Source organism: Sander lucioperca, chromosome 16 (assembly GCF_008315115.2).
Source record: "Sander lucioperca isolate FBNREF2018 chromosome 16, SLUC_FBN_1.2, whole genome shotgun sequence".
In the NCBI taxonomy this organism is placed as follows: Eukaryota; Metazoa; Chordata; class Actinopteri; order Perciformes; family Percidae; genus Sander; species Sander lucioperca.
The window spans coordinates 9,786,472-9,799,027 of NC_050188.1; the positions used below are offsets into that span (position 1 = coordinate 9,786,472).

At 40.9% G+C, this 12,556-nt stretch overlaps 1 protein-coding gene across 1 annotated transcript; it reads left to right on the forward strand.

The window, feature by feature from the left end:
• Positions 1 to 7,145, forward strand: LOC116066894 (tissue alpha-L-fucosidase-like). Its single transcript, XM_031323074.2, has 8 exons — positions 1 to 563; positions 698 to 832; positions 1,360 to 1,497; positions 1,649 to 1,754; positions 2,269 to 2,469; positions 3,799 to 3,989; positions 6,253 to 6,352; positions 6,599 to 7,145. The coding sequence occupies exons 1-8, from the start codon at positions 223 to 225 to the stop codon at positions 6,731 to 6,733; spliced, it is 1,347 nt and encodes a 448-aa protein (XP_031178934.1). The 5' UTR covers positions 1 to 222; the 3' UTR covers positions 6,734 to 7,145.
• Positions 7,146 to 12,556: the final 5,411 nt, after the last annotated feature.

The window sequence follows — 12,556 nt, forward strand, 5'->3', positions numbered from 1 at the left end:
ATAAGATGGGAAATAGGCTATAACTATAACAGTCTATGGCTATAACACCTGTAGTGGGAGTCACCATATACAGACTGTAAAAATAAGTCTATGGTCACAACGAAAGGTAAAACCAGTCTGTGAAAACATATCGGCGCTAAACTGTCTGAGCTTCCTAGTAGCAATTAAGCTGTGCGCAGTCAAGAGGAGTGAGCAGGTAACGTTAAAGGCTAACTTGTGATCATGCTAGCCGTGTCTGTCCTCGTCGTTGCTTTAGTTTCTCAAACTGCGGCTCGGTACACTGCGGACTGGACGAGTTTGGACGCCAGACCCCTGCCTCCATGGTACGACGAGGCCAAGGTGGGGATTTTTGTCCACTGGGGTGTGTTTTCTGTCCCCGGGTTTGGTAGCGAGTGGTTTTGGTGGCACTGGCAGGGCCAACAGCCTCCGGACCAGAAGTGTGTGAGCTACATGTCAAAGAACTACCCGCCTGGATTCAGCTACCCGGAGTTTGCTCCCCAGTTTCAAGCTCAGTTCTTCAACCCGGAGGACTGGGCGGACATTTTTAAGGCTTCTGGTGCAAAGTGAGTGTATTTCTTTAGCTAACATGTAAGGGCATCTGATAACAACAGCTACACTTCCGGTATCGAACACCTGCATCGGCTCTTTTACCGAATACAGTGCCGCGTACTGAATGTCAACGTTGCCCTCATTGCAGATATGTCGTCCTGACTGCCAAACACCACGAGGGATTTACTAACTGGGAGTCTCCAAACTCCTGGAACTGGAATTCAGTTGATACTGGTCCTCACAGGGACCTAGTGGGAGACCTGGGGGAGGCAGTGCGCAACAGGTGGGCCATCAAATGTTATGACGTTCAGGGAAAGTGTTTATAGCTGGTAATTATTAAAGTGATGACACGAATATACTAAACATGCATTGAATGAAAGAGTGTGGTACATCATGTCTTGTTCAGAACATTTTAACTGCTGCTTTCCTCCAATTTGGTCAGTTTTTTTTAGTAGCGTGTGATGTATTACCAACCTGACTTTTGCAGAAGACATTATGTTAAATTGCAGTCAGGTCTAAAGGGGGGCTTCCCAAGTTGCTACTCACACTTCACACCCTAATAGCTGTTTGGGTCAAATATATTTAGAGACATATTAAAAAAAGTTGGATTGGTGCATCCTACTCTAGATATCAAGAGGAATGCCCAACACTTAAAATAAGATTAAACAACTTAAATATTGTGTGCTGAATTTTGTAGCTTTTGCATTTATCATGTCATTGAGATATATGGCTTTCCTTAGTTTACATTTTTCTTATGGATTCTGATTGTTGTCAATGACAGATTGTAACGTTTTTAATTCCCTCATTTAGGTCATTGCACTATGGACTCTACAACTCTTTGTATGAGTGGTTCCACCCTCTCTACCTGATTGACAAGAAGAATGGATTCAAAACACAAGAGTTTGTGTTGCATAAACTTCTACCAGAACTTTATAACATGGTTGTAAGGTCTGTAACACTTAAATTACGCCATCAGCTGATTGCAATACAAGTGTGTTTATATTGGTTATATTGACGTGTGCTTGTATGAGCTACAATCGCATGTCATACAACCTTATGGCAGTGTGTTTGAACCTTTGCCTTCCTTTTTGTTTTGCAGGTACAGACCTGAGGTGATCTGGTCTGATGGGGACTGGGAAGCGCCTGACACCTACTGGAACTCCACCCAATTCCTGGCATGGCTCTACAATGACAGCCCTGTCAAAGTAAGTATTTTTATAACAATGAAGCAATACATAACTGTTAACTGTGCAAGAATGCTGTAAGTTTTTTTTTTTTTTTTTTAAAAGCAAGATATTCAACTAGGCCTGTGCAATGAATCGGTTTTTAATCGTGATTACGATTTCTGCTCCTAACGATCCCAAAAACAGAGTAATCGAGAAAAGTGATTATTTAGCACATTACGTTTTGCAACTAAACCCTTATTTTGTCCTGTGTTCTGAATGGAGAGGAAAAAAAAGCTCAAACGGGAAAAGTATTAGAGGGAAATTTCCCAGTTCAAGGTGTTTTCACTGTTGATTTGTTTAACTGTTTCACTGTTTTTTGTTTATTTCAATAATTACTACGTCTTTCCAAAAGTCAGAGTAATCGTGTAAAATAATCGTGATTTCAATATTGACCAAAATAATTGCGATTTTGATTCTTTCCATAATCGAGCAGCCCTATATTCAACTGTTGTTTCAGTATGGTTGCATGTACCTTTCCTTGTCTTCCTTGTAGGATACCATTGTGACCAATGACAGATGGGGAAGTGGCTGTGCCTGTAAACATGGTGGCTACTATAACTGTGAAGACAAATATACTCCAGGCCAGCTGCCCAAGCACAAATGGGAGAAGTGCACATCTGTGGACACGCTTTCCTGGGGTTACCGTCGAAACATGAAGATGAGTGAACTGATGAACTTGCCCACTATCATTGAGGTGAGGATATGTGGTAGTATAATTTTTATAACCGATTACCAAATCTGTAATGATAGCTAGACAGGTTCCGCTTTTGTATATGGCTCTCATATATGTAGAATACAGATCATTTCTGCTTTTGTGTACAGCGGTAATGAACACATTTTTGTTAATTGTTACTTGTCTGTGTTAATTGCTAACATATAAATCTGTCATAGAAGGCAACATTCCCACAGGAATCAATCAATCAATCAATCAATCAGTCTAATCTAATTAGGGAAGTGTTGCTTTTTTTTAATCAATTAGTCAATTTGCTGATCCATAATTGCCTGTTACAGTCATGCGTGCCTTGATTTTGCCATCATTGTCAAGAGAATACTGCTCTAAAAAGCACATGATGTGTCAGTCATTTTATTTTTCACTGCTTACAAATTAATAAATAAAACTGATCAGCAGTGTTGGGTGTAACGCGTTACAAAGTCACGCGTTACTGTAACGCAACTACTTTTTTCGGGTAAAAAGTAGTGTAACGCGCTACTACTGAAAATTTGGTAACGAAGCGTAGTTCCTTTTTCAATTCGGCGCAACGTTACTTTTCCCAGGGACAGATTTGACAGCGACACTGCCTTCTAAGCTGCGCGCTCACAAGCTCCACGCAGGATGTGACAGAGGCTGGTGTAGCAGAGCAACCATGGCAAGCGAGAAGCAGCCAAAGCTAACTTTTGAGAGCGTTTTAAGCTTCGTGGCTTTTTGCTAGACGGCGCTCTGAGCCAGGTAGACACAAAGCTGACAACCTCACAGATGGATATGGTGGAGATGCCCTTACACATACACGCAGCGGACCGCTGTGGACTTGTGTCGGTTGCACGGACACGCAAGGATTTCCAGAAAAGAGGCTGCATGTGTCTACGACGATGCACGGACCCCGGTACAAGTCGATACAGACATTACATAGTATACACTAACACCGTGTAACGCCGATGACCTGCTGATGTGCATTCAACCCGCGCTGGACTCGTTCATAATCAATCAGCCGTCACTCTGTGAGTAGAGAATCCAGTCTGCAGTGTAGTTCAGACACTTCACTGATAAACCAGAGATTGGCTTTATGGTCAAAGACAGTTTTTGTATAATTAACTTCAGTCTCTGCCAGAGACGCCTGCTTTTAAAAGTAACGTAAAAGTAACGAGTAACGTAAAAAGTTACTTTCCATAGGGGGTAACTAAGTAAAGTAACGGATTACTTTTTAAAGAAGTAACGAGCAAACACACTTCCCCAACACTGCTGATCAGTGAGGTGTCTCTTTCCAGTGACTGACTGGTTGTCCTCCCTCTCCTGCTTCTGTAACAGGATCTGGTTCGCACTGTGGCTCTGGGAGGTAACTACCTTCTGAATGTGGGTCCCACACCTGATGGGATGATACCCACAGTGTTTGAGGAGAGACTCCGGGGTGTTGGAGCCTGGCTCGAGATCAACGGGGAGGCCATCTACGCTTCTGAACCCTGGAGGGTCCAGTACGAGAACACCACTGTACCAGTCTGGTAAGAAGCAGAGGGATTGCACGTTGTATAGAGGACAGAAGTGGACTGAAAATAGTGTTTACAGACTCAGTTTTAAGTTTGATTTACAATGCACTTAAGTGCAGAATAACATTTGCTTAGATCACGTTTAAGTGGTCAAATCACTAATACCCCTTTCACGCCGATGGCTCAATCAGGGTTATACCCAGGTCGAATGGGGTAACCCTCCCCTCTACTCGGCTTCGCAACCCAGGTAGCGAGGTGGGTTTGATCAGGGTAGACTAGGGGCAATTTCAGTGTGAATTGTGCACGACCTGGGTCGCTTACAGCCGGGGCGGGACAGGTTATGTGATTGGTTGGAAATGACAGTGGGGCAGCCGTCACAGGTCGCCGCCTATGTTCGCTGCATACTTTGAATAAACAACAACATAAACTTTGTCTCACTGTGCTTTATGTTGAGTTTTCACCATAGACTGTAGAAAACTAGGATGTTCCCAGGCAGCTTCAACAGCAGCAGAGCGGAGCAGTTCAATTCATTTCCGAACAGACCGCCGACAGTGGGTGCCTGGATGTTCACTTGTCTGCCTTTTGCAGAGCGGTAGCGGAGTTTACAGGCAAAACTGGCTGTAAAAACCCAGGGTTAGAACGTAAACGTATGAAAATAAGTTCTGTTTATTTCTCTATTAGTTTCTTTAGTTCTTATTAGTTAAGTGCGGCTGCTGGGTAGTGTGAATCTCTCTTCTTTTTTTTATTTTTATTTTTTATACTCTGTCTTATTTAAAAATAAGTCGTAACAAAGCCCAACTTTAGTTTTTTATTTTTATTTTTTTTAATTGTCTTAAAATAGTCAAATTGATTACTAGAGTAACCTACTTCCTTGTCCAGCTGCTGCAGTTCATATGCAGAGGAGAAGAAATCACTGCTCAAAAATCATCTGAGAAGTGTTTGATGGTTATTTATTTGTGCTTTAGAATGTAATCACTGTGAAACAATCATGAAGTAAGCTTTATTTATCTCTGTACAATGACCTATTCAAGTAGTTACAAAACAGTAGTTCTGCTGGTATACAGATGGACTGGAGTATGTGATGTTAGCTGTCCTGTTCACTGAATTTGACATGAAAGCCCCGCCCATTTCCAGCACTTAAGGTAATTGTTATGCATTGCTCCTGGGTTGACCCACGTGATCTATTGTCATGACCAGGGTTATACCTCGGGTGGCAGCTAACGATTATTTTCATAGTCGATTAATCTGTTGATTATTTTCTCGATTAATCGATTAGTTGTTTGGTCTATAAAAATGTCAAAACATGGTGAAAAATGTGGATCAGTGTTTCTCAAAGCCTAAGATGACGTCCTCAAATGTCTTGTTTTGTCCAAAACTCAAAGATATTCAGTTGACTGTCACAGAGGAGAGAAGAAACTAGAAAATATTCACATTTAAGAAGTTGGAATCAGAGAAATCTTATTTTTTATTTTTTTTTTATATATATAAAAAAATGACTCAAACCGATTAATCGATTATCAAAATACTTGGCGATTAATTTAATAGTTGACAACTAGTCAATCGATTAATCGATTCATCGTTGCACCTCTAGTTATATCCATGTTAGTCTATATCCTTCGCGTTCCACTTCCGGGATTGCTCCGCTGCTGCAGGAAATTCCGCCGGATGCGTGTATTTTTTTCGCTTTCTTTGTGTTGGAATTTTCAATTTGGTAAATTAATGAGGACTACTATTGTTGACTGCTCCTCAGATCTCTGCAGGGTAAACCCAGACAGCTAGCTAGACTATCTGTCCAATCTGAGTTTTCTCTCGCATGACTATTTTGCAGCGGCTCTGTGCGGAGTTTAGCAACGCCCATGACGATTCTGATTGGTTTAAAGAAACCATCAAACCAGAGCATGTTTTCCTCCCATCCCCGAATGCTATGTGGAGTAGCCAGACCCTCCTTCAGCGCACTCTGGAGGAGGGTCTGGCAAAGCGAGACTATACCCATTTAGACTGGCTTGGTTTGAATTTCCAAAAGGAAGGTTGAACCCTGATCAGACAACCCTAGCCCAACCCTGGTAGGTGGTGTGAAAGAGGTGTAATTGATTTTTAAAAAGATTTGAGGGTATTTTGCCTTTGTATAGTGGTAGTAGAGATACAGACAGTACATGCAGGGAAAGAGAGGGGGATAACAACAAAGGATGTTGCGGTTATGTGGTATGCGTTTTAACCACTCTACTGGATGCTCTGAAATTGAGATCGTTGATGGAATTATCATCTCCACTTTTTCTAGGTATACATTTAAAGGGACTGCTGTCTATGCCATCATGACAACTAAACCCCCCAAGCTGACATTGCAACTATTGGGACCCAAAACATCAGCAACCACTAAGGTAACGGGACTAACAATGTTGTCTATGTTGTTTTACAGATTATTACAACTCCGTAAAGCCTTGACCGAAAGATATGTAACCTTAAATACAGAAACATATGTAGGTTTTATTTGTACCACTCGCTGTCCACAGCATGAATGTTTACAACAAGCTTTATCTAATTTACAGAAGGGATATAGGTATGATTCCTTATACATGAAATGTAAAAAAAAATAACTAAATCATTGATTTTGGTCCCTTATCCAGGTGACCTTGTTGGGGAATCCACATTCCTTACCCTGGTCCCCAGTCTACCCCAATGCTGGTCTTACTGTCCTTCTGCCTGAACTGCCCTATTCCCCGGGTCAGGCCTGGACACTCAGACTGGATGGCATCAAGTGAGCCTTAAACCCCAGAAGTGTTCAACCTCTACAAGGTTGAATATTGAGAATTTGTTCATCTCAGGTTGTCATTATTGTTTTTGGGATAAGGGGAAACAAATGTACTATGGTTAAAGGGACAGCGCTTGTGTAATGGATAAGTATTTTTACAAAAATTGAAAGAATGGAACTCTCCTTTTTAATGATTCCTTTGTAGCTCTGAGGCCTAAAGATTTAATGCGTCACTGTCTCTTAATTGTGACGCTTTCCTGGCAGCTTCTCAGCTGTTTAATTGCTGTTTCAGAAACAATTCATTTTTTGAAGCGATTTGTTTGAAAATGAACTGTTTAACACTCCAAGCACTTTTTATTTTATTTTTGTACTGCGTGCTTTGAAAATGGCTGAATAAAAGGTGATTTGACTTTTCTGATGAATGGCGTTGTACAGTATATTAGTGATCTTAAAGGTTCATGTTATTCTGAAGAAGCTTCGGGAAAAGCTCAGAACTTGGGGTAATATTTCAAGATATATTAAAATACTGTTGTTCATGGTCCATTGTATTAACATTTTCCTGTTGTACCCTTAGCCTGTAAGGTTTTAAAAATGTTGGAATCCCTTGAAGCAAGGTCAAGAAACAAAGTTGTCTTACTATATCGTGTGTCTAATGGCGCTTTAAAGGTGCTCTAAGCGATGTCACGTTTTTTAGGCTACAACATTTTTTGTCACATACAGCAAACATCTCCTCATTATCTGCTAGCTGCCTGTCCCCTGAACACACTGTAAAGAAACGCGGTCTCTGTAGACAGCCCAGGCTCCACAAACACCAACAAAAACAAATTGTGTCAACCTGCACCACGAAACATAAGTCTTCCAGCGTTCCAGCCAATAACCGACAAGAAGGATTTGGGGGTGGGGGTTGGGGGGTTAGTGCACAGAAGCACGGAAGGGAGGGGGCAAGCTAGCCTCGTTTTGTTTAAAAATACTTCGAACGTCAACAAGAAGTGCCGTCACCCAACATCGCTTAGAGCACCTTTTTAAGCATCCTTTAGGTCTCATCACTTCAGGAACTTGTTCCTTGCCTCCGTGTTGTGCTCCGACACAATTACCTCCTTTTTAAAAGCTGAGTTTCTGTAGTCTCTCGGATAAGATATTTAAACCTTGAGTGCTTTTTGTACCCGCGTTTCGCACTATGTAGTACGGTCACGATTGGGAACAAGATGACATGGGTACTTCTGGATGACTGTTTGGATGTTCTTTGCAGCACTTTTATTTTCAGCAACTCCCGTAAGTGCCTCAGGATTGCGTCAGTCATTCACCTCTCACACTTTTATATCTGACTATCTCCTGACCTTTGGTTGTAACCTGCTTCTTTTACCCTGAGGCTAATGCTGCATGTTCTTAAATCTCAGCGGGACACTTTATATTCAGTAGCAGCAAGCTATATCTGTACAGTTCTTTAAAACAACTATCATGTGAATGGACAAAAATATCCCCTCAATGTGTCAGTCGGAGTGTAGGCCTGACTGGGAAGAGTATACCCACAGGGACTGTGCATTTGACTCAGAATGCCAGTGCTAAATTGTTCTCCGTCCTCTCTTTTAACCTACCTTAATAGGTGTATGTGCTCTGCTTTACATTTGCATTGCAAATTACAACAGGCATAGAGGGAGAGAGAGATGAAAAGAAAATGGAAATTCTATTTAAATACTTCTCTTTGACCTCTACTTTGCATTTTAGATGGATGCTGCCCATGTGGGTCTGCACTGCGAAAAATGTCCATCTACTAGTCATTTAGTCTTGCGTTCAGTATCAAATTATTTTTTATTATCAATAGGCTGAGTTAATGCAACTAACTTAGGAAAGACTTAATACATTAAAACAAGGGAAACATGTTTTTAAAAATTGAAATATGTTTTACTCTTCAAGCACAGTTATAAAGGCCCTAATATGTATTTTTTTCAATTGGCTTGTTACTATTAGCAGGATCTTGCATAAACACACTTTTCTATTAAAGTAAAAAATCATTCAGCCATTCATCAATATTTTAAGAGTTGGATGAGAAGATTGATACTGCTCTCATGTCTCATTAAATATAAAGCTAGATGCTTAGCTTAGCATAAAGACACGGCTAGCCTGGCTCTATACAGCTCATATTTTCACACGTTATGTTTAATCTGTACAAAACCTGAAGTGTAAAAAGACCCTTTGATTTTTATGGGGGTTATGTGCTGTCTGGGCCAAGCACAGTATCTCCCTGGAGTCGCCACTGGTTGCCTGGCAACTGCTTAGAACCAGGAAATAGTTTGGCACATAACATTATTTCCCAAGATGTTAAACTTCCTGCATGTCACTTCTGTTGTCGTTCCAAGTAAATTCCAAACAAAACAGAGCAAGCTTGCCCCTAACTGACTGTCACTAACCCCCACCCCCTCCCAGGCACGCGGGAACCTATTTTTGACCAGGGGTGCTGAATAACGAAATAATGGATGTCTGATGATTTCTCCCTCCAGGAAATGTTTCGGATTTTGACAGCTAAATACGTCATTTAAGCACAGTGTAAGGGTGAGAGTGAGAAGTTTTAGAAAAGTCCTGGGCAGCCACAAATTCCACTGTTCCACAATTATGCAACAGCACTCACCACTCCGACTCCACTGTGCGTACCCTAACATCACAGAAGCACACTTGACATCATTAGCCTGTTTCAGTATATAGCTACGGTAAATTACTTTTCTGATCGTCAAAACCACACCAGAGATGTTTGGCTTGAAAATATATGCTAATAATCAGGCTGCAATGACCTTGCCAACAATTTCCTAACTTGTGCCTTCTCCACAGCAAATGTGTCCTAACCACGTCACAGCGGTTTCTGTTACACAAAACATATGCAATGAAAACAATTGTACTTACAGGCATTGCCCTCACAGGGAACGGAATTATCTTTAAAGCAACTTATTCTTTTTGCAGAATAACCAAAGTTTCAGGAGACACTGAACCAGCGTGTAAACCGTAGTTCTTTTCCACACATGAACAGGAAATAAGGTGAACATATTCCCGTATTTCAGGTTAATTACCAGTTGTGCCCAGTAGATGGCACTCTAACACAAGAAACGGCTTATCATTCATTCTCATCTCAGCTGAAAAGACCGTTGAAAAGTTTCTGTCCCGAACCTCCTTCCAGGATAACTGAAGTTGCTTGGCTGACAGGGCTTTTCGAATCCTTCTGTAAAGTTATCGTTAGATGCTATGATGGTGCTGCTAACGTTAGCCGCGTTGCTCGCTAATGTTATTTCAGACTCAGGCTCTTCAGCTGCCCCAACAGTTTGTCTCGGCGGTGGACGAGGAAACATCAACTGTAACATCTACAGATGAAATCTTGCTAATTTTAGCCGCATTACTATGCCGGAAGAAAAAAATCTTGTATCCTTTTCTGCGACATATTCTTCTCTACAACTAACGTTCCAGTCAACTAGCCTCACCCTGCTCGCTTCTCAGCGAGTCACGTCATTTGACTCACTTTCACTTTGACCTCTATAGCAGCTATAACAGTTAATTTTTAGTAGGCTATATTCAAACCTATCCATAACCCTTTTTTGCTTTTTGCCTCATTATTTGATATACAAAAATATAAATAATGTCAGACAGCGAATTAGTAATTATTTAAAAAATATAAAATCCAGCTCCTGCCAACAGGAGGTGCTGCAGCACCCGCAGCACCCCCCTTCCCGCACCCTTGCCCCCTCCCCCAGCCATCTTGTCGGTGATTGGCTGGAGTGGTTTGTTGTATTTTGGTGCCTATCCTGTGCCTCTAGTGTTTGTTTTACGTTTACGACCCCTGTGTTGTCTCCCGAAACCAGGCTTTTTCACGGTGTATTCAGGAGGCAGGCAGCTAGCGGACCAAGGAGAGATGCCTACGATTTGAGACAAAAATGAAATCGCACTGAAACCATGCAGGAACTCATAGTGCACCTTTTTAAGCCCTTCCTTTACTCACTGGTTTGAAGTGGATGTGGCTCGGTCAGAAAAAGGTGATGTCACATATACTACGGGGACCAATCGGAGTTTAGCAACATTTGAATCAAAACCTGATGACACTTGTGGGCTTGTTTGTTTATATTGCCAGGCCACTGTCAACTGTTTTTGATAGTTAAACTCTTCATAAATAATAACCAGTAACAGCAACTTGGATTGTTGCTTATTTAGTCATGGATAGTCCATGTAACAGAAAAATACTTGATATTTGACACCAAGTTTTTAGGGAGTTTAAGACATCAAGAGTCAGAAATCAACACAAAAAAACGACAAAGGAGACACAGCACCCCTCATTTAACTCGCTAAAATAGCTTTATAATAATCATATTAATAGTAATAATATTAGCTATTAGAAAATGTTTTGACAACGTTGACAGTGTTACATTCTGTGTTGGGGTAAACCACGTCACAGTGTGCCTTCTCTCTGGACTGCAGCGCTATCAGACGTGCTCCTTTGACACATGTAGATCCATAAAACATACAAGATCAATAAATAAATTTGTATGTACAAAATGAGAACAACACAACAAATAGAATAATGATTTACGCTTCACTGTGCATCACCCTTCACTGCCGTCCAGCACATATTGGGGCCGCATCTCCCCGTCACTGTGCTGTTCTCATGCATCTTGTGTATCCACTGGTGGCATAATGAAATAAAGTTAATGCCTTATGGCATCGCTATTGCTATATTCTCCATATACGTCAATTGTTTTTATTGGAGAAACCAAAAACAAAAGCATTTGTTTGTATGTACAATATGCTGTCTTGGCACTGAATCAAACGTGTATAAAACAAGAGAACTCAAGATAAAGCTGAGCTTAAAGACAGAAAAACTTGCTGTATCAAACCCGTTTGATTAAAACTCATAGTGTTCAGTGAGAAATACATGAAAGAGGAGGAGAGAGTAGACACCGAGGGGCTATTTAGTTTTTGCTACATTATAGAGTAGAATACAGAGAGCGGAGAGACTGTATCAGTTTAATGTCCATGTTGTTTTCCTCTGGCAGAACGTAGAGTTTACAGTGGAATATGGAGAAATAAGGTCCAATGTTTGAATCTTCCATTCAGTCCATCTGTTTACGACTTCCTCTTGTGGTGATCTCTCACTCCTCATTGGAGTGTCCATCATTGATCCCAGAGAAAAATGTCTTCCCAGAGAAATAGTCATAGTTTGTTTTACTTCTACTCCATCTCCTTAGTAGCAGCGATTTAAGACTTGTCATCGTAGATTTCAATCTTTTTTTATTTTTGTTATTGTACACACGACTCGCCCTTGAATACAGAACAATGCCTACCCATAGCTAAAATCGACAACACCGTTTATAATAATGAGAGTGATGGCAATAATTAATCCTTTTAATGACAATAATCGTACTACTAATAATATTGTAATAACAATATATGTAATATTGAGAATAGCAATGTCCATTGGCAACAGGTATTTACATTTTTGTAAACGTGAGAGTGGCAGGGTATTATTTTTTTTTGTTAATTACACAGTAATTGCTCACTTGTCTCCGACCCACATGGTTACCTGTGTGTATACTGTAAAGCAACATTACAGTGTAAATACACACACACACACACACACACACACACACACACACACACACACACACATTCATATAAACACAATTACACCTCAGTGCTAAAGGCACATTGGAGTTTCAGTTAAGTATCTACAGGGGTTTGAGCTGCTCTGGAGGCAGAGGGAAGTAAAGCCTATGAGAGGAGAGCCAAAAAATAAGTTTTTAAAGCTAAAATGTGTAAGAATTTCTCCCATCTAGTGGTGAAATTGTAGCCCCTCCCATTC

What these genes read in the sequence shown, in the direction of transcription:
- LOC116066894 (XM_031323074.2), top strand. Translation starts at nt 223, where the DNA reads ATGCTAGCCGTGTCTGTCCTCGTCGTTGCTTTAGTTTCTCAAACTGCG. An exon ending in ACAATGACAGCCCTGTCAAA is followed by an intron (nt 1,755 to 2,268) that starts GTAAGTATTTTT and finishes TCTTCCTTGTAG; the next exon opens with GATACCATTGTGACCAATGA. An exon ending in AAACATCAGCAACCACTAAG is followed by an intron (nt 6,353 to 6,598) that starts GTAACGGGACTA and finishes TCCCTTATCCAG; the next exon opens with GTGACCTTGTTGGGGAATCC.